The 23,549-nt window shown below is 30.9% G+C and overlaps 1 protein-coding gene across 4 annotated transcripts in view; it reads right to left on the bottom strand.

Annotated features, from left to right (window-relative positions):
- The window catches only part of LOC107455829 (uncharacterized protein CG3556), a 33,387-nt gene extending 10,854 nt beyond the window's left edge, over positions 1-22,533 (bottom strand). Inside the window, exons 1-9 of one of the 4 annotated variants that reach the window (XM_043051524.3) lie at positions 22,293-22,516; positions 14,888-15,024; positions 12,956-13,115; positions 11,600-11,719; positions 10,030-10,249; positions 8,414-8,661; positions 7,323-7,501; positions 3,538-3,730; positions 3,160-3,258 (exon numbers count right to left, since the gene is read on the bottom strand). In XM_043051524.3, coding sequence (XP_042907458.2) covers positions 3,160-3,258; positions 3,538-3,730; positions 7,323-7,501; positions 8,414-8,661; positions 10,030-10,249; positions 11,600-11,719; positions 12,956-13,115; positions 14,888-15,024; positions 22,293-22,347 — 1,411 coding nt within the window. In that variant the 5' untranslated portion in view covers positions 22,348-22,516. Of the gene's footprint in view, positions 1-3,159; positions 3,259-3,537; positions 3,731-7,322; positions 7,502-8,413; positions 8,662-10,029; positions 10,250-11,599; positions 11,720-12,955; positions 13,116-14,887; positions 15,025-22,292 lie in introns of all 4 variants that reach the window. The other 3 variants (XM_087151052.1, XM_043051529.3, XM_087151053.1) reach the window with 3 other exon arrangements.
- Between the last annotated feature and the right edge of the window lie 1,016 nt (positions 22,534-23,549).

Raw genomic sequence — 23,549 nt, 5'->3', positions numbered from 1 at the left:
CACCCAATACAGAAACTGACACGGACATCAATATCAACAATAATACAGAACCACCAGCAAAGAAAAGAAAAAAGAAGAAGAAAAAGCAAAATGCAGTCAAAACAATTGTAGATAACTCTACACTCATGTCTACAAACAGCTGTCCTTCTTCTAGCCAACATAACTCAACACATGACGTCACTATCTTGCCGACAACAAAACCTAAGGAGGATACCGACAAAGTATGGGATCCACCCAGCAAACCTGAAATAACACCGCAAGCTAGATTTATTAAGGTTTTGGTCCGTGGCCTGCCTGTGGACTTTGATACAGATGCCATCAATACAGAATTACAGAAAAACAACGTTGAAACCTTTAAAATAGTGCAGTTTAAGAAGAGAATGGGAGAGGCCTATCGGCTACTTCCACTCTTTCTCATAATCCTAACATCAACGGCGAATCACCAAAAAATATTCGAAGTCAACAACATACAGCAGATTCCGATCAAAATCGAAAGATTTCGAGGAGGTCGAGGACCTACACAATGTTACAACTGCCAAAATTATGGACATACGCAAAGTCACTGCAATGCGCCTGCAAGGTGTGTAAAATGCGCTGAAAACCACAGGTCTCATGAATGCAACAAAGACAGAACAACACCTCCAAAATGCTGTAATTGTTACAGAAACCACACAGCCAACTATACTGGGTGCGAGACCCGCCCCAGCAGAAGGAGCCTTCGAGCAACATCAAATTCAACGCCTAAACTTGTTCACCGATTAGTGTCATTAATCAAAGAATTACAGGAATTGCTCAAAAATGAAGAAGTGCTACGTCTTCTGCGGGATATCATCGGGGAAACATCTCAATCACAGTGAGTTCTATTTTTATTTCCAAGACTCTCAAGTTAAATTCACTGAACTTTTCACAGTAGACTTTTACTTATGTTAAATTAAATTACATCAAATTTTATTTTCTGAAAATATAGCCAATTAATGCATATGTATTTATCAACTTATGAACGTTAAATTCTTTTGCAAATTCATTGTATTTAAGGAACAATATTTCTCTGATAAAATATATTTACTGCATTTTCCCCAAATATGTTATTTTATCATGAATCAAGGTATAATTTATCTATATTCATCAATTATGTTCTTCATTTTTCAAAAATCAATTATTGTACATATCAAATCATGTTATATCTTTATTTTAAATTAAAGTCTACAATCAATATTTCTAATGTTATGTAAAAACGTCAATTTGTCATTTTGAATTTTTCATTGTTTTATTATTTCACAAGCGAACGGCTTGATTTTTTTTTATGGCTACCACAATGTATTCGAATGAACTTCAATGTATGTCATAATTAAATATGTGCTAGTTAAAATATTGAAATTTAATTAGTGAAATATGTATCAATTTATGTTAATATTTATTTATGTCAACTTACGTATATATATATATGTCAAATTATGTTTATATTTATATATGTCAACTTAGATTCGATGAATCAGATATTCAAATGTTATATTTACTCAAGCAAAGTGCTTGTTTTTCTATTAGCTATCACATCGACTGCTAAATTCAAAATGTTATTACTATAAATTTTCTGTAAATTTCTAGATGTATGGGATAGGGGCCGCTAAGAGGCCCAGGTGCCCAATTTTTGTAAATAAAAGTAAAAAAAGATAGTTACAGATATTTTATTTTTCTCGAAAAAAAAATGCTATTATAAAATGTCTTTCGTACCAGTTTTTCCTCTTTTCCGTCCTGCTATATAAGGGCTTTCCGTCATGCCTCTAGGGTGCTAATTTGGCACAAGCGTTATCTTTAAATTACACACAATTTTAATTGTTTAAATTTTTATATCTTAATGTTTAGTGACCACTATATTTAGTGGTTGTTAGATATTTTATGCATGCACCGTCCAGCCTGTGTAGGGGTCAGTGAATTGGTCTAGGATCAGGATAGTTCTGGTTTCGAATCCGTGGCAAGGCATGGTTGTTCTTTTATTCCTTATACTATCTGTCCTTACTGTGGGGAACAACGTTGGCCCGACTAATATAGTGCCCCCTGAAAGAGAGACCAACAAATCTGCCCTTCAGATACCTGTATGACGAAAGATAACTCTCCAAGTGGGCAGTGAAAAAAATATTCTATGCTTTTTACACTGCTTGAAAAAATGTCTTCTAGTAAGCAAAATTTATATTTTCATGAATAATTCTTTCTTTAATAGATTTAAAGTTATTTTCAGCACTACTTCATGAAAATGGTTCAAAAGTTTATACTACTTTTATACCTGCCACTTCTTTCAACCAAATATTCAACTTTGAAACTTATTTAAAAAAAATGCAAAGTTCAGACCAATAGTTGCACATTTCACCTCCGACGCCTCATCATAACCTTCAACATAAATAATCGTCAACACAAATCTATTCAAAACATCAAATACAATAGCTATTCTTTTTTTTTAATAACGGTAGGCACTGAACTTTCGTTCTTCGCCTTAGAAGATGCCGGAAGTACTGCTCATTTATCGTTACCCAGTGGGCACCTGTGAACCAAAGATAAGGAGGCGAGCAACATTACCCAAGCCATATAGCCACATTCACACATCAGAAGACAACACAGAGAGAGAAACATCCATGCCCAGAGCGGGATTCGAACCCGCAGCCATTGGCTTCGCAGTCAGACACGCTAACCACTCTGCCACCTGGCCGGCACAATAGCTGTTCTAAAACCTGACCAAGCGTTTCCTCACGTTGACCATCAAACTGCATGCAGCCACACATAGTTTAGAGCAAGCTGCTCCTTATAATTTCCATTAGTTTTATTTTCACAAGGAAGGAGCTTGAACTTTGAAATCAACCAATACACAGTCTGCTGAACACAAAATGTTTTTACTATATCAACTGATAAAATCATGATGGGTGGGATAGTGACCCATGTGCCCAGTTAGGTTAAATAAAGAAGACCTGCCAATTCTTCCGGAAGATTTAATTTTACAATTAATCTATTAGCCACATTTATACGTTCAAATTAGTGTTGTAATAATAAATTTGATTTACAATGATTAAAACTACCGTTATGTTTAATTCAAGCATACTTATTGGGAATTACAAGACTTCAACCAATGATCTTAATATTGGGCTGAACGTAAATGAAAATTCTACTTACAATTGGATATTATAGGCATGCGCCGACCTTCCTGTGTTAGAAACGTTCTGGGTTCAAATCCCGGGAAAGGCAGGGATGTTCTTCCATTCTCTGTACTATCTATATAAATGAAAAGTCTACTTACAGTTCGAATTTTATTTTGAGCAACCTTATTGGAAGAACGTAAAAATTGGCAGGTTAAGTTTTGTTTTGTAAGCCTTTAGTGGTTTCTTACACCATTGAAAAAACACGGAGTGCAAAGGGTTACGTTTTTGAGTCTAAATAAATTAAACTTTTTTGTTGATATATAATTAATTTTCAATGCAGAAGACACTTTTTCGTTAATCTAATAGTGGCTGATAGATTGGGAAAAAAGAGATCATGAATTAAAGATATTACCATATCCATTTCTTCTAGGATTCAAAGTGCAGTTAACCATTGAGATATCACTTATACTTTTTGCATTGAGAACAGGAAGAGTTAGGGAACTCGAGACAACATCGTGAGGAGAAGACAATTGCTCTAATAGATACTGAACAGTTGCATTGAGCTTCCAGTCTTTTTCATACTCTTGACCACTCGATATTAAAGCCTAAAATGTTTATTACAAGCAGTGTTAGCAATCTAGGTAAATGAAGAACTTGGTGAAATATAATGATATGCGTTTCAAAGAGTGTTTTGATGAAATGTATGTATGTTTATTGTATATTTTTGAAAGAAGACAACTATTCTAACATTAAACTATTCCAATTTATTCTAACACTAAATTACTCCTCAACACTAAATAATTAGTTCTTTAAAGTTATTGTCAAGTCTTTTTCAACAGAAATTGCCAGAGCTTTTTTAATGTAAAAAACGCGTTAAAAAATTAAAGCTGTTTAACCTTATCATAGCTACTGAAATATTAAAATAAAATCAGTTAAAAGGAAATAAACGGAGTTTTTTTTTTTAAATTGAGACAGAATTTTTATTCTTTTCAATTTTAATGTTATTTTTTACCTGTTTGTCATGTCTGAAATCATTTCTTGTGAATTTTTAAGTACCTGAAAACATATCCGCGATTTTATTAGTACAATTGAAGAACCTATGTTAAAATAAGAGTTTAACCCGTTTTTTATGCATTTCAATATTGAAAAATCGATTTAAAAAAATACTATACAGAGATGTTACAAATAAGATATTTTTATTTTATTTCTATAGATATTTTTTGAAAACTTCTAAATCAAATTATGATAAGTTTTCCCAGACGATACATTTTTCTGTTTTTAATACCATTCAAAACTGTTTTCTTAATTTCGTAAATTTGTTAACAATTTTGAACAGTTTTTACATATTAAAAAGTCGAAATTCTAAAATAAAATTTAATTTAGTAAAGTCTTGTCAAAAATGACGAAATATTTCCCTGTTCTTCTAATTTTAACGCTCTTGAAACTTTTAGCCTTCTTCCATTGCCTATATAGGTACAAAACACCGACGAACCGACTGAAGAATGTAACTCAAATTAACTGCCACGTGTCTCTCTTTTTTCTCCTACAAAATCGTAGAATGAGAGGGACTTCTGATATGTGAAGGGAGATACGGAATATGATAGCGGGCTTGCCCTATTTGTATTACAGCTCTATGCGTTAAATATTGAAATAAGGAGTGTTATATCTTTTATATAATACAATAATATATTGCTTATTTCGAGAAAAGTTTATGAAAGTAAACAGTGGTAATGCAATTGCTTCATTAATAATATTTATATGGAATGGAAAAAAAATCCACGCCTATAATAATGTATAGATGATATAACTATCTAGGATTAACTTTGAATCCATATGTTACAAAATTGTTTTGAAAATAAAATGATAGTTAAAGAAAAAAATATTCCTTCTTTTTATTACCACTTTTTTTTATATAAACGTATTTATGCTACATCATGATAAAATAAAGTAAAAAGCGTTATAACCCTCTTACTGTTACATAAATTGCAGAGATGCCAACTTGCTCCTGTCAACGAATTAATATTTTCGAGTGCTAGTTTTTTAGTGTGTGATTCTTGGTTTAAAAAGTTTCATTTACTAGGTTTTCATTCACCACTACTTTTAAATAATTCGAAGACTTATATAATTCGCCTCTATGTTGCAATTAAGTCTGGTTAAAAATTTAAAAAAAGGAAACTGATTACCAATTTTAGTTCGTAGTTTTGTACCTTATTTTAAATTAATATAGCCTGTCCGTAGCAGTTAGCATCTGTGAATTGCAGGGATACCAACTGCTCCACTTTCTGGAATAGTTTTAATAAAGTTGTAGCAAATTATATCGTAAAATTCATTAGGGAAAGATAGTTACGCCTTCTTTTAAGTAGAGTAACCAGTAGATTGATGCTTTAACGTTGCGTTTTATATGATACTTATAATTTTTGATATTGAGTGGGGGAAAGATTACTTAAAAAGAAAAATAATAAACTAAAAGTAACTTAAATTTCGCTACCACTGGAAAATGCTATTTTACAAAGCGGAGCAAGTTGGAATTGGTGTAATTTCAGAGAATATTTTATATTGAGTGGTAGTAAGATAATATACTTATAATGAAACAATTTGGAAATTAATTGTTATTAAAAAGTATAGTAGCTACTTTTTTACGCTTCCTAAGAATGACAAATTACGAAAACAAATTTAATAGTTGTAAAAATTCTGCTTTTGTTTATTTGTCCCTGGAAAGAATTATTCGCTTAAAAAGCAAATTTTGGAGGACAACAATAGTAGTTTTCGAAAGAAACATATTTAGTTTAAACGTAAGTTTTCGAAGAACAAACTTATGTTTAAACTAGTCAGCTATTTTTTTAAAATTAACTAGGAAGTGAAGCAGATTTTAACCCTTTAAGGCACATTGTAGCCAGTCTGGAAATACAAATGTAACAATTGTTACAAGCAGCTAGAAATGTAAAACTACCTGTTTTTAAGCACTTAGGAACATACATGGCAGTACTTTTACTTTCGTTACTTGTACCGCCGGTACAAGTAAAAAGTACGTACTTTTACTTGTACTTCGTTACTTTTTAAATTTAGTACTTTTACTTGTACTTTCGTTACTTTTTTAGGGAAAAAGTAAAAGTATTTGTAACGGAAATATCGAATGAAATCGTTACTTTTTTCTAAAACTCGGTAAGCTTTCTTAAAAAAAAAAAAAAAAAAAAAAAAAAAAAAAAAAAAAAAAAAAAACTGTGAATGCAATATATATGCATTCACAGCTAACTTCGTTTTTAAATACCTTCTGTTTCAACTTATACACACATTCAATTATTTTTTACTAGCTCAAAGATCACAAAGCTATCTGAAACCCCGTGTTTGCTTTGTTTATGTTTTTAAAACGCGTTTCTAAAGAGTAAAACAATTTTAAATCAATGGTAATTTAATTAAACAAAAATAATAAACTAAAAATTAAAGTCAATAGATAAAATTTCTTTTTCGTGCAAATCCATAAAAAGTTTGATATTAAAATTATATTTGATTTTAAAATTATATTATACGATTATATTATAAAACTATATTATAATATTCCTCCGAATTTAAAAATAAATTACTATCCATAACTTTCAAAATTAAAAATAATTAAATAAATAACAACAATTTTGCAAAAACATTAAAGAACATTAGAATATTATTCATTAAAATTTTAGGTTACTTTGAATTTTCGATTTCCTACAAATGTACTTTTAAATCGTTACTTTTTTTGTTTAGTACTTGAACTTTTACTTATACTTTTTACTCGTTACTTTTTAAAATAAGAACTTTTTACTTTTTACTCGTTACTTTTTTTAAAAAAACTTGTACTTTTACTCGTTACTTTTTAAAAGTAACGTTGCCATATATGCTTAGGAATCAATATTCTATAAAAAAAATTATATCACGTTTCTTAAATTACTGCCTAAAGTAGGACTTGCTGTTATCCCACCTGGATAAAACTTTCCTTCGAGATTTTCTGTTCCGGAAAGGGTTAAAAATAAATTTACAATTATTTTAATTGTCCCCTTTTATTACTGGCATTGAAAAGCTGATTTTCCACAAATCTCTGTCACAAATCTTAATTCCATTTATTATTGCAGTTTATCGCTATAATTGCAGTGTATCCCTGTTTTGCAATGAGGACTTTAACTTTCTAAAACATTGTTATGACATAATCAAAGCAAAAATTTCTACCTGGGTTATTAATGAAGTTGTATGTAAATTTCCAAAACTTCCATCAGAAAGTTGAGTCTCCTTGAAAAGTTGAATGACGTTTTCATAATTAGTTTTTAAACTGCTATATTCAACTTTATTCAGCAATTTCGTTTGGTTCTCATAACACGAAACTGCCATTACAGCAAATGCTTGATAATCTGTGGAAAAAAATTTAGTTTTTATTATTTGATGTACTCATAACAATATAGTTAAAACGTAACACAGCTCAGAGTAGCTAATTTATTTAGAATAGAAAGTAATAGCAAACTTATTTTCAAATAGAATGTATCGTTCTTTTTATTTAAAAAAATCGTCTAAAAATGAGGTTCTGTTCCATTTCAGAGGGCAATAAGAAAATAACCCAACTAAAATCAAAACCAGTGTTTCTTATTTAATTGCTGTTATAAGTACTACACGTAATATCTCCTATTATTAAATTGCACCATTCATTTGCGCTTCGGCGATTTATTATTTATTCCCACTCAGATGAATTAGTTAGAGCCCCTGGCGGGGCTGATGCTAAGATAACCACCACAGATGAGTATGAGTCCTATTATTAAAAATGATGAATAGAAATAGTTTACAAGTTGCTATTAAAACAAACATTAGACTGTTACTTTTCCATATAAAAACCTTGTTTCTTTTAATTTTTAGTTTATTAATTTATTGTTACAAATAAAGAATTTTTCAAACAATCTTAAATTATAAAAGTCTTAAATTAACAGACTAAATTTTACTATAAATTACAATGGGGAATTACTTTTTCTTTCTGTTGCATGAAAGTTTTGTACGAATCTTATATATTTTCGCTTTGCTGATTTCCAAACTCATTTTGGCTTCCCTCTGTAAACTATAGTTTTAATGCAGTTTAACATTATACTCCCAACCAAGATTTCTTTTAAAATTCACCCAAGAGACCAAGTGTTCCCACTTCTCTGAAGAAGGCGATAATGCATTTCAGTTTATGTTGGAAGAAATCAAGGTCATATTTTTTATGTAAAACAAATGTAACATGTAGTATATATAATTGGACATAAATGTAAAAAAAATTAACATGTATGTCCAGTTACCTCTAACAAAAGGATAATCAGCATCGGTGTTTAATATTTTGTTAAGAGCTGCAATTGCTTTAAGCGGCCAGGGTTCTTTAGCATTGCAGAGAGTTAAATATGCTATTGGATGAGTGAAGTTTGTTGTAGACTGCACTTGCTCTTTTAAACGCTTTATCAGGTTCTGTCCATAGAACTGACGAGGATTGTGACACGTCACCAATAAGCTGTTTATAAACATGCTTAGTTGTTCTGCTGAAAGAGGATTCCTGAAAAATTGAATTATTATTATTTGAATGAGGCGTATGCATTGTTCGTAAATAAATAAAAAAAATAAGAAAACAGTTTGACAACTTTACTCTTAATTCAAGAAGTTTTAAATATAGTACAGTACATCAATGCTGGAAATGTAAAAACAATGAATTTTTATCACTCGAGTATTGAATGTTTTGCAGAATCTTAGAAAATTTATTACCCGTGAAAATAAGGTCTATTTAAACGTTAAAAATAAAATTATTATAAAATATAAATTTAATTATGAAATATTACATCTGAATGATGTGACACTTTGGCCATGTTCACTAATTTTTATTTCGCTCAAATCTTGATTCGAAATACATGACATGTTTTCGTTTCACGAAGGCTCTTGCGGTTCATTTTATTTTTAAGCACCATATTTAGTTCCTTTGAATTAACTTAGAAGATTATATTATAGCATAAATAAAAGAATCATATCTGGATAAAAGGTTCAGGTTAAAATTAGTAAGACATCATTACATAAAAAAATTTTCATTTCAGCGTCTTAATGAATTTTAGAATTTTTTATAAATTTTATGAGATTAATTGACGAATTGTTTTATAAAAAAAGGGTAAATAAAAATAGCAAAGTGTATTTTTTGTTCATCCAAAATAATTTGTTTATAAAATATTACAAAATATATGCATTTTTAGTTTTCACACCATTTTAAATAGATGAAATTTCCCTGACGTTTCCTATTTATTACGATCTCTGATACTATCAAAAGAAAAAAAATCAAGACTATTTTTAGAACTTCCTTTAATAGAAGTTGAATTGAATATCAAAATGAAATTACCTCTATAGTTTCTATGACTCACTTACGTAAAGGTTATAAATTTGAAAAGTTCTTGAACTTGCTTGGTCTGAAGAGAAAGCCATGAAATATCAGGCTGTAGTGGGACGCCGAATGTCGATCCTTTAACAACTATGATTATTTTTGTGTCATATACCCTGAGAAACATTAAGGATTGTTTGATAAAGAACAGCCGCGATAGCTAAGTGATTAAGGTACTAAACAGCCACTTTGAAGATTAATGCGAGATCCCTTGTGGCGGTTTGAAGCCCGCTGAGTTTCAAATCGATAGGTGTCAGCTTATTTTGGAAGTAATTATGACCTTTGTGCAGTGTTGATAACATTGCCACATTGATGACGTTGGTCATGAAATTGTAGTGCCTAAACCAACCTTGCCTAAAAACAGGCGGTAGCATGAATGTATACTTTTTAATGTTAGGAAATAAAATATGCAGTTGAGCAAAATAATTTTTTTTTAAAGTATATTGTTATCAATTTGAAAATGGTATCATTGTTTACAGTTTAAAAAATATATTTGACTATTACTTAAGCAGAGAAATGGAAGTCTTAAGCTCTGTTTGTTTTGCCATTAATTCTTCTTCATAAAGTGTTCCGTCAAATTTGGCTCCTCCTGATAAGAAGAGAGAAAATAGAACTCGTGGAGTATTTTCATGCCATCCCCAAGAAGAAGAACGCTTGCTTTTTATCCATGTTATTTCGCTCGAACGTGCCTCTGTGACACCTTTTATGCTTAATATGCCTGTTTCTGTAAGATAAAACAAATTAAATACTAGGCATAGATATACAAACATTGGTATCGTAAGTAAATGAATGGAAATATAATCAAATATCATAATAAAAACTATTGTTTAGATTGTAATGTATATAAAACGCTTGAGATAGTGACAATATTTAACTTTTTTATTTTACTGTGAAATTCACACACTACTTACACGCTCAAGAACAAATTGAAAGCTTTCACACTCCGTAAATTTAAGAAGGCTCTTGTGACTTCTTAAAATTTGAAGTATATGTCTATGCATTAACATATCCTTAAGCTAAGGCTACATATAACACTCGACATCTTTGTTCCATCCATCTTCAATTTACGATGCAATAAAATGAAAACAGTAAGGTTAGCGGACGACAAGATAGCTTTATAAGCATATTCAACTTTTACAGAATTTCCACCGTATCAGAATTCTTTTCTAGTGGTAGCAAAGATTATATTTAATTATATTTGAAAGAAATTTTTGCACCACTATTAATGTTTAAATTGACCTATCAAAGGTCAGATCAAATGTCTCTGTGCTTAAATCTGATTAAAAATTCATAACAACTCATTGTGCTTTTGAAAATTTTTGTTCAGGTTCTCTACCACAATTAATTTGAAGGGTACAACAATCAAGGAAGTCAACATGCTCCACTTTGAAACTTATATTTTCTAGTGGTAGCGAAATTTAACCCGTTTTGTCCCGACTTTACATATTGAAATGATACAAGAAGTGGTTTTATGGAAAAAGTGGTATAATATATTATCGAAATTAATTGGTTTTTTTGCTGTTAGGGCATTCAAAAAGTCTTTGACAGACCAAAAAGTACTTGCTCCTTTTAATTCTAGTTAATAGTCAGAGATCTTTCATAAATTATGATATCTGAGAAATCTTTTAATTCACCCAGATAAATGAAAATTATGAAAAAAGTTTCCCATCACAATGAATGTTTTTTGAAAAAAGGAACTGTCCTAAATATAGGACGCTGGGCGTTAACCGGTTAAGTTAGTTATTGGTTTAGTGCTTTTCATTTCCAGGAATTTTTCCGCCACTACATATCGAAGAATCTAATGGAATGCAATTTTATGGTAGTTATCTAGTGGTGACACTTTTAAATAGTGGGCGTAAATATCCAACACGTTTTACTATTTAATTCTCTACCAATTCTTGTCCAGAGGTTAGAGGTATAAAAATTTTAAATTTAAAATGAAAACTAATAAAATTTGAAATTGAGTATTAACATCAAGTTTGAACTTTTTGGAGGACAGTGTAAAACCTGAACACACACAAAAAATTATTGTTTTTAGAAGATATATGGTGCTCAAAAGTTAAGAACTACTTACCGCATCCAACTTCATCAGCCCCATTTTCACAATCTTTAACTCCATCACATACTTCATTGATAGGGATGCAAGAATGATTAGAACAGTGAAAACTGCTGTTACGTAAGCATTCAATATCTCCTGCAAAATGAACAGAACAGAATGTTCTTCTACTAAATTTACGTAAAGGAACAGAATGCTGAATTACACAGGTTAAAATTTCACTTGTTAGATAACGTATTTCAATAAATTTTTCCTGGTCGTGTGTGACAAATTCGACAGATTTTGAAACTCTCATCTGAATATTGATGTGAAATTCTTGATTTTAAAGCTTTAATAAATTATTTTTTTTGACACTCATATCAAAAGGCATATATTAAGAACAGATACAATGGCATTCGAATATAATGCAAACATAATAACTATTAAACAATCATTAAACGCACACAAGATCATGTGTAAAAATTATCGGAGTCGAAAGGAATGAAACATTTGTCATAGAATCATAGACAAAAATGAATCAAATTACTGTCAATGAATTATAAATGTGTCAAATCATGATTTCCTGAAGGAAGTAATTAAGTGTTGCTGTAATAAGAGATCACATACATAAATCATTACTGTTTTAAGCTCGTGTAATATTATTAGTAATAATGAATATAACTTATTATATTTCTAAAAAAAATATTTTTTAAAGATTATACTACGGCAAAAGGCATGAAATTTCAGTTCCAAAGATATTAGCATGCATAAACGTTTTGGTTGTCACGTTTTGCGTTCATGAGAAATGTGAAATTTTCGTTCATAATACGTTTTTAAAACGTTAGGAAGAACTAACTTTAAGGTGTGTGAAAGCATAGCAAAAATCTAGTTGAAAGTTAATAGACTAATTAAGTTAGATTTAAGTTAATAGCTAACTAGCAGAATTTAGAAAGGTAAAAATGGAGAAATATTTTTATTCATTAATAATTTCAAAAATCAATATAAGGTTGTCTAAAGGTTTCAATGTTTCAAACTAACAATAATTTAATTTATTAATTACTAAGCAGTTTTTGTTCTAAATAGAAGAAAAACTCACTTAAAAACACTTTACTTTCATGTTTCACATCAATGAGTCACGACAATTTGAGTGAACATGGATTAGTTTCAAACAGATTTAAAAAAAAAAAAAGATGAAACTTAATCGGTTGTATTAAATACTTGATCGTAAATGAAAATTTGAAGTCTTTATATAGCATTATAAAAGAATTTTGAATATTTATGTCGTTTTAACACAACAGTGTTTTTTAATTCCTTAAAGCGTTCAGGAAGTTTCAAATTGTTATCTTTATTTTATATTTTTTTAATATAAATGAGGTGCAAAAAACTACAACTTACTAATAGTGAAATACAGTTTGAAGCTCGAGTACGAAGCTTGAAAATAAACACGAACGTCAGTTACAGCAGTAATAAAATTTCTATAACTGTGACCCTGACAGAAAGTATATTTATCTTCAGAATCTATGATAATGATTTCTAGCTTGTTGTTTGCGCAATCCTAAAAAAGAAAAATAGTTATAAAATATTTAGCATGGACATTAATTTAAAAAAAAAAACACATATCCTTAAAAGTAAATATTTAAAAATCATGTTTAAGAGGAATGTTTATTATCTCACCAAAATATACCCTTCAACAACTAAGGATTATCGGTAATTTCTGAAAATATGCTCTCCTATATTCAGAAAAGGTTATGTATAACTCTATTATGTGCGGGAGTGTGACTCCAGAACCTTTTGCGATAGTCTTAAAATTTGAGGTCCCGCATTGGCCTGAGTGCAAAAACGCGGTTACCAGTAGAACACCGAACTAAAGCATCAATGGTTGCGGTCATTAAGCGGGTGGGTGACCACTTTGATCAGCCTGCATAGGGACGGAAAATACAGCGTTACGGTTAAACTGTTCCACCGTAACTGTTCTGCTAGACTGACTCTCAACTTGTCTGGCTAACAAGCAGTTAAACCATCCCTTCGGCAAAAGATCAAAATTGTGATGTCATGACTTTGGTTTTTCAGCCGTCGCCAATAGACGATTAAGCAGATTTAAAGGGACGACAATAAATTAAAATAGTACCTACCTACCTTCAAATTTGAACAGTAGGTAAAAGATGCAATTTTAGCTCTCAATATTGAAAAATCGTTCAAAAATTTTAATTTGATTGTCCAAGAGAAGCATTTTAAGCATAAAATTTCTCATTGAAGTATCCATTGTTTTTATTTCAACGCATGTGATATTTTTTTTCATATGTGTGCATACATGCAGGCTTGTCTGCTCAAAAACATAGGTACAGCTTGTAATTTTGAACCCAATCCAGAAGACAAGGGAACTCCTGGATCAAGTATTGAGAGAAATTTGCCTTTAAGGAGCACTTTTTTGATGGTATTAATCAACCGATGGTACTATTTAACCGAATCAGAAGCTTGGAGACTTGTTTGCCGGTTAAAGAAGAATCAAACACGAGCTGAAGTAGCAGAAGCCATTTGAGTTTTACAAAGTGTGATATTCAGGATCTGGAAGTGTTTTTTAGGGCCTGAAAATACAGTCCGAAAATCAGGGCAAGGGCTTAGATGTCAACAACATCCGTTTTTTAAATCTAACATCTCGAAGGCACCATAATATGAATGTCACTGTTCTTCAGTCCCGCAGTGTCGTTAAGACACGGTTTCCAGTAGAACACCGAAGTCAAGCATCACTGGCTGCGGTCAGTGAGCGGGTGGGTGGCCACTTGGATCAGTCTACGAAGGGATAGAGGGAGTGAGTTATTAGTCCTCGATAGACTGTTCTACCGTAAAGTGCTCGACTTCGTGCGCAGGTCGTCGGGCTACCGAAGCGGGAATGCCATCCCCTCCGCAGAGGATCAAAATTGTGATGGCATGTCTTCGGATCATCCTCAGGGATGTTTCCCAGATCTTCGCCAATAGCCCATTGTGAAGCTCTATTGCGACGTAAATAAAACTACAACTACACTCTTCCTCAACAACACTTTCGTTCGGCTACTGGCACCACAGTTTCGACACACCAACTGTCCGAAACCGCTTTCACGCTGTAGTTCTGTATTCTCATCGACCAATAGTGTGTGTCCTGTTAACATTAAAGCGCGGTCGCAGGGAGTAGGCACAGCAAATGCTAACCTGCTTATGTTTTTTTTTTACTATACATATTAATTACAACAATCTACTGACCCAGTACGCCAATTATAAATTAAAATATCTAAAATGTCTTCAAGGATAGAGGCTTTACTCTTAAATTTATTTGATTGTATAATACTTTACCGAATAGTAAAGACTAAGCTGTAAGATATTCAATCGTAGAAATTTATTTGGTGGTACATGTATATCTATGCATTCACGCTTATTGGAAAACACTTCTCCAGATATTCTTTTCTCTTCTATGCAAGAATTAAGAGAAGCTATAAAATAAAAGAAGAAACTGTAAGTTGTATAATTATTTGTAGCATTAATCTTATGTTCATTATTTAGCGTTCATCTTATATACAGAATATGCATATTTGTCACAAAATCTAAGCACAAATTAAGAATTTTAATTTGATTTATTCTTCGCAGTAAATCTTTAATGTAAATATTGCAAAGTAAATATTTTTTTAAGAAATCACTAAGTGTGGGTTACATATATTTTACTTTTATAAAATCACATCTTTTTCTTCTTAAAAAATATTATGAAGGCCCTTGCTGATGAATTTAAAAGCATTTTAAGTTGTCAACTCGATTTTCAATGAAATGCTATATATTGAATTAAAATATGTTAAATATATTTTTAATAAAATTCTATATATTGATTTTAATTACTGAATGAATTTTTTTACTACACATTGAATAAAAATATGTCTTATATATTTTTATTCATTTAACTATATCTTGCAAATATGTACATTCATTTACTATACACTGCTTTGTTTTCCATACATTTTTATTTTTAAGCTATTCACTGAATGTAGGTTGTGTATACTTAACTTACTTTATTAAAATTTTTCCAACTCTGACTGTACAAAAAAAATTATTAGCAAGGAAATGTTTAAAAACATCCTGAGAAGTTAATTTGAGTTTCAGTGAAATGCAATTCTTGCATATATTGATTTAAAACATTTTTATACATTTAATAACAAGATCTTTTAAATATCAACTTCTTTTTCATTTAGTGATTCATCATATATCATAGCCAATAATTCAAAAATAGTTTTTAAAAATTATATGTTGTAGAAATTTCACGTTAAAATGACAAAACACGACTGTCTAAAGCAGGGGTGTCAAACTCGCGGCCCGAGATGAACATTTTTGCGGCCCAGTCAATATATCCGAAGCAAAGTAAAAATAAAATAGAAATGTGAATTAGAAACGAAACCAGCATATAAAATTTTAATATACTTTACTTATAAACTATATGGATCATTTTAAATTGTACGCGCAAAATTGTGAAATTCTAACTGGCTGAAAAGGAGTCCGTTTCACACTAAGCTATCAAATAGATAGTACATATTCAGGTTTATCCTACTATAGCGAGGTACGTTGGTTAACTTGCTCCATGGTTCTCAAACAATTCTGGGATTTGAAAGAAGAAATATGTAAGTTTTTACAAACTAAAAATCAAGATACAAGCTTGTTCTCCGATCAAATATGGTTGCAAGATTTATCTTTTATGGCTGATATAACCAAACACTTATCCGATTTAAATTTGTCGCTACAAGGCAAGGATCAGATCATTACGAACATGTTTGAGATAATTAAAGCATTCAAATGTGAACTATTTCTTTGGGAAAGACAACTGAAAAATGAAGATTTAACGCACTTCCCAACGTGCAAGAAGAACAAATCTAGTTTAGATGATACTGCATCGTATCAAAAATACGCAGAAAAAAACTTCAAATCTTAGAACAGAATTTGAAACAAGGTTTAATGATTTTAATTCTTTGGAAGACAAATTCTTTCTTCGATTTTCTCAATATATATAGACTCAGTACCCAGTTACATGTAAATGGAAGTGATTGAGATTCAATGCGACCCAAATTTGAAGGTAAAAATCATTGAAGTGGGTGTGCCTGAATTTTACGAATATTTACCGGCAAGGTTTGAAAATACTCGAAAATTCGCATATGAGATTATTTCCATGTTTGGAAGTACTTATCAGTGAGAGCAGTTATTTCCTGCTATGAATGGAAACAAATCTCCTGTCCGAAACCGTATTAATTGCGCTCACGTTGGGTCAATTTTGAAAGTAGTCTCGGCCAATAAAATTTCTCCCGAAATAGAAAAGATAGTAGCAGAGAAGAGATGTCAAGTATCAGGACGTATACAATAATTTAACTTTATATATGTTTATTACAATTCAAAAAAAATATTTGTTTTCCATGAGCATTGATTTTTTTTTTACGGTCCACCTGAAGTTAAGCATTGTTTATTATGGCCCAAGTTAGCTTTTGAGTTTGACACCCCTGGTCTAAAGCATCGGTTCCTAATCCAGCGTGGTATTTAGCCGTGAACGCTTAGTCGAGTGTCTGAGCCGAGATAAATATAGTGTCCTACTAATGCTATTAATACCAGAAATGCTGTAATACTATTCCTTGTGAAATACAATTTTAACTCAGTTATTAACTTGACATAGGAAGACAAATAGTTTTAAAAATCCCATCAATGTTTTTTCTTTTACAATGAGTATTGTAACGCGAGCTACAATACACAATGAATACAATAAAGTTATTTTCTTTGCAAAGAAATATTTCTTTTTATTCTTGTGCAGTATGTTTTTGTCCATTACTGACATATGTGTACATTATTTGTATACATCATAAATTTATTCGTATTCGTCATAATAGATGTGTATTTGTCATTATATTTTTGACTGGAACATTAAATAGTTAGGTAAAGTTTTTCGTTTTTTTTATTTTTTTAATTGGTTATCCGCACAACTAAAAAGGCTGGGAACTACTGTTTTAGAGCAGCGCTTCCCATTTTATTTCGGTGATGGAACCCTATATGATCTCCTCTTTTGACGAAACCTTGAAGCCTGCTTAATAACTTAAGTTCATTAGCAGCTGTAACTATATACTAACGATAGCAAGATTACTGATTAATTTAAAAATATTTTATCTCGAGTTTTTTAATTGGTTAAGAAAAAAACATTTTAAAATTAGGTTTCATGTGAGGCAGTTGAATTCATGGGTTTTGGAGTGGTTTCTAGTTTATATCTGAGTTAGTTTATGGTACATGCATAAGTTGAAATTAAATCAAATTAGCTGAATTATGGTTTTAAGCAAAAAAGTAGTTCTCAGAAAAACTTTTTTCTTATTTCTGTTTCTCATGAAAACTATTCTTAAATTTGGTTAGTTTACTTTAACTTACTTTAGTTTAAGTTCGATGAGAAAAACTAATACATGCTTTCATATAAATGCATATCATTTTTGAAATTAATTAAATAAATTGTAGGATTTTTCTAAAAAAATACTAATTTTTTTTCTCATTGATATTTAACTTTAATAATAAACAAACGTAACCGAAATATTGAACAAATTATGGATTTGTTCAGATAAATATATCTACAAATTTTACTAACCCTTAATGATTTAAAAAAATTCTAAATCTGAGGAACCCTGTAACACTTTGGTGGAACCTTTGGGTCCCGCGGAACTCCTATCCGAAATCACTCGTTTACAGTATTAGTTCTTTAACACGTTCACGCCGGGAGAAGTGAAAATACTGGTAGAAGAACTATTTCAATATTAGATAATATTCGGGAGGAGTTAATTTATTCTCAACAATAACAATTCACTGTAAGGAAATTTATCACGGCGGAGAAGCAATTCAATATAAAAATTGCATCCGTTAAAAACAATTGGTAGTTATGGATTTTCATTATTCCCGGAAAAAAACTAAAAAATGAAATTTATTGTTACCAGTTTTTACTCCGGTGCGCTGCCAAGATGACACAATCTAGCGTGACCCACCGGTGGGTCACCGCGGCGTGAACGTGTTAAGAAATCGTAACTTTCAGAATCTTGACAAGTGACTTCAAAATGTTCAAATAAAGTGAAACTGTCAACTCTTCCGGAGAAACCCCGCCATACGCGATCTCAGTTATATATTTAAAGTATAGTAAAATTTCTGTTGTATTTTTATATAGTGCTTGGAATGATAAACAAGTATGAAACTAAAACGGAAAAAGAGGGAGAAACTAGTAGTTAACTTCTCTTCAATAATAGCTGGTTTTTTGGGAGTTTTGAATAATCTCTTACTATTCTTAATCATGAATTAACCCTTCAATATTTGCATTTTGTCAGGTAAGAAATAATTGTATGTACATGTTAAAACAGTTAAAAAAATCTTCGCCATCATGGAGTCATTTTTCTCTCCAAGGAACTAGAATGAAATGATTTGCTCACTCGTTTTTGCTTTTGTATCTGTGCACTTCTTGTTGTATATGTGCTTTCGGACCTCTTTATAATTTTGATTAGAATAATTTTAATCAGCAGTACATATATATCTTTTGTCTATATCAGAGATATAGATAAAAGAGAAAATAATAAAATAAACTACTTTCTAAAAAACGGTGAAGAACTACAAGCTAAAATTTGCATGTTTTTGGTTATTTTTGCCAACGTTTTAGAAAACTCAGCACGGTTTACAAACAAAGTGGATTAAGGTTTAGAATTATTTAGAAGTAATGGGGAATAAAAGCCCTATAAATCGAATTTAATAAACAAAGAATCATGCGTTAAAAGAATACCACTCGAATATATGTATTCGTTATTCGGAGAAAGTTGCCATCTCTGATATCCTACACATCTAATATAACAAAGAATTTGTGCGTGTGTAAGTCTATGCGTGTGTGTTAGTATACAAGGTGAAGGAAATACCGCAGGCACAAAAATTACGACATGTATCACCAAGCAAAATGAGTACAATTATAAACAAACGACGCCGGCCAGCGGTTGCCGAGCGGTTAGCGTGCCTGACTGCGAAGCCATAGGCTGCGGGTTCGAATCCCGCTCTGGGCATGGATGTTTCTCTCTCTCTTTGTGCTGTCCTCTGTTGTGTGTATGATGTGTGAATGTGGCCCACCCTATAAACGGGTTTGTGGCAGTGTCGCGTGGGCAATGTTGCTCGCCTCCGTGACTTTGGTTCACAGGTGCCCAGTGGGTAACGCGAAATGAGCAACAATTCTGGCATAGTATAGGCAAAAGATTCAAATTCAGTGCCTGCCATTAGAAAAAAAAATATATATAAACAAACGACGAAGACAGTTTTCAGTTTTTTCATCCAGAGAAACTAAAAAATAGAATTTTCTCATTGGTTTAGACTAGAGGATAGCCATTGACTTAAATAGTCTTTCAACAATTCAGTTTTGTCAAATATTTTAAACATAACATCAATGATGTTTGAAAGCTTATAGCTCTTTTCAAAACTGTTGTTTGTTGCGCGTTCTGTAATACACTGCCTGCTCAAAACAATTAAAGGATATTAAAAAAATAGTCTTATAAAAAAATAAGTCTTATAAAAAAATTGTTATTTTCAAACTTCGCAGTAGGCAAACTAGGAGTTAAACGTCGAAGACGACACTTATTTGACAGCGTATTTGATTTGGCTTTCAACTTAATGTAAAACAAAGAGGAAAAGAATGATCCACGTCAGTAAGAGCGTTATTTCGATGAGTGCGATGTCTGAACCGAATCAGAAGCTTGGAGAGTTATTGGCCGGTTAGAGGGGGCCAACATCTTTTGGGCAGGGCACAATACCGGAAATACGAAATTGCATTGTTGAAAACCGGAATTACATATTATACTTTCTTTAATAGCGTTTGAATGGCTTCATTGATTGACATGGCGTTTTCTGTTTCATTGCTAAGCATTTTTGCATAAGCATTGCATTTTTTAGATCATTTTGGGAGCAAACAATCGTACCAAAGGAAATTTTTATACACTAATTAGGGGGCACATAATGGGCCAAAATAGATTTTGTTAATTAGCCTAATAAGTTTGTTCTTCAAGCTATATATTCGTAGAAGCAATGTGTGAGTCGTGGTGTAATTGTTAGAGCCATGGGTAAAGAAGTTTGTAGACTCGGTGGTCAGGGGTTCGGTCCTGGTCACGGATTAGTTTTTAATTTTTTTTTCTGTTTACCTTATTTTATTTTTTAAAATTTATTTTTCGATATTTCAACGTGAATAAAGTGTTATATATATAAAAATAATTATTTTTCTTTGGGAAAGAGGGAATAATAGCTGAAAAACGGATAAATTTCTTCTCCGGATCTACACACACGACTCACTCCGTAACTCCCTTTAATATTAACTTATAATTTTCAAACTCTGCCAGAAATTAGAGATTACGCAGAGCTGCTCGCATACAACGTTGCACTGTCAAGCAAAAAGCAATGTTACGAAATGTTTAAAAAATTTAAGACGGTGAAACATCGAATAAATATAAATCTTGGGCTTCATCAGCGGCAACATGCAGAAAACATAAATTATATTCATATATTATATTTATATATAATATTATATTTATATATAATATTATATTTATATATAATATTATATTTATATATAATATTATATTTATAAATAATATTATTTTTTATATATTACATTAGTCCTTAAATAATAAAATTACATGTTCACGGCCTAGATCAGTAATGTGTGTCAGTAGTCCTGGGTATAAATATTAAGAAAAAGAAATTTTTTAGCAACAAATAGAAAGTTAAATAAAACTGAATAGCAATCAAAAGTCCATTTTAATCACAAATTAACACTTCATATGGATGCAAACCACATGAACATTTAAGAGATCAAAAAGTTAATCCAACTCTATCTTGAACAAAATGACTTTTATATTTACATATGGTCTTAATTTCTGACTGACCGATTTTAAATCTCGAAATAATTAAAATTCTACATAATTAAAATATACAGCTGATCACCGAAGGCAGCTAGTAAAGAAATAAAATTATGACAGCTTGATAATTGAACGGCGGTTTGTTCGAACGCTGGCAAAATGTAGAATTTAAAGTTGAAGAATAGAATTTAATAAATGAATAATATAAGTTTGTAAGTCTACAATATACTTCTAGATTAAATATCTTCAACAAAAAGAAAAGCTACACGTGGATTAGATGTGTCTAAATAAAGTGGAATCAAAATCAATTCCGTCGATTTAAATAGACTCCTATTGATGCATTCACTTTATGCTATTTTACTTTTTATATAGATACCCTGGATTGAAAATTCTTGCTTTAACAACCAACTATGCTATGAATTTTTAACTGTTGTAATTTTTCGCCAAAAGCACAGAACTTCTATAGATTTATTCAAAATTAACCGATTTACAATTAGAGAAATATTAAAATAAACAGTAATGAATGATTAGATGACAAAAAAATCTTTTAAAGTACTAACAAAATTAAAATTATTCTGCTTACCTGTTTTACTTCGTTGCCAATTTAACTTTTCTGAGGCATTAAAGCATTCATGTTCAGTAATCAGAGAAATATATTAAACGTTTCTGTTAACAAGTTATTATTATTTGTTTTTACTTTCACGTGACTAGTCATAAATTTACCATAATAATTTGGGGAAATACAGAATCTTTTAAACAAGGCAGATTGATGCACAATTTATTACAATAGGATAAAAAATATCTTTAGAAGTGTCGGGAACTAAAGATATACTTACGCGTAACACAACATAATATTCCGAAAACAAAGAAAGCTAAATTCAGTTGAATCATTTTCGTTCCCCGAAAACTCAACTTCAAATGGGATAAAAAAGAAAATCTTTGGTAACTGCCCAGTTACTTAAACATCTGCAGAGATATGGAACACTCTTAATCGCTGAGACAATCTATATTTCGAATATCTACATTCAGAGAACATATTTAGAATAGATAGTGTGAAGTAAGAAACCATTGGAGGGTAGAGGTCAAATGATTATGGTCTCTTGCTATCATTTTCCCGTCTTTGCCTATCAGTTGGAGAAAAAAAATTTCTGGCTTAGACAATCTCTATAAAATAAATAAACCAGGGAGATATAACGCATTAAAAAATGAAATTGATTAAGAATGAATGAAAGGACTGTTTAGAAATTCAGTTTTTTTCTTGTAAGATTTCAGAAACTTTTCACAATAATCTATTGTTTATCATTTATTATTTCAAAAAAAGTTAATGGATACATCACGGTAATAAATACTTCCAAATCATAGCAATCATCATAGAAATTTTTTTTTGTTGATGAAATAAAAATGTGTCATACGTAATTCAAACACTCGGTGCGTTTTTTATATATATTTTATTAAAATATATTATTTTTAATGAGGTAAAATCAATTCAGTATATTAGATTAATTTTATTGGCGAGAATATAAATGCAACGAGCTATAAAAATATAGATTTAAAGGACGTTTCTTATATACTATCCCCACGAACACGCGTCATTTTGACGCATGAACGAATACTTATAACAGCTCTTTACAGACATGCCAACTTGCTCCCGACAACAAATATATATTTTAAAGTGGTAGTTTATCAATTGTGATTCTTGATTTAATCAATTCAATTTAGGAGATTTTGATCCACCACTATCTCTAAATAATTCGTAGGGTAATATAATTCACCACACATTATTTGTAACACTTACTTTGAAGTTGTTTACCATTTTTTTTCAAAAAATTATTTTTTTCGCGTGTCCTGAGCTGTTGGCATCTCCGCACTAAGAACGCAATGTAATTACATACTATAACATACCTGCCAACTTTTAATCCTATCAAGGATGATTTTCATCAGTGGTAGTAAAATGGAATTTAAATTACAATTTTTGGCACAGGTATACGCTGTATTTGTAACAGGCGTATACGGATTTACACAAGCGTATTACATATTATTACATATGTTTAATTTTTTTAAAAATAGTGGTGGATCAAAAAGATCATAAATTA

This window comes from Parasteatoda tepidariorum, chromosome 9 (genome assembly GCF_982258835.1).
Source record: "Parasteatoda tepidariorum strain Cologne lab strain chromosome 9, Ptep-v5.0, whole genome shotgun sequence".
NCBI lineage: Eukaryota > Metazoa > Arthropoda > Arachnida > Araneae > Theridiidae > Parasteatoda > Parasteatoda tepidariorum.
This window is presented reverse-complemented; position numbering and strand designations above follow the sequence as displayed.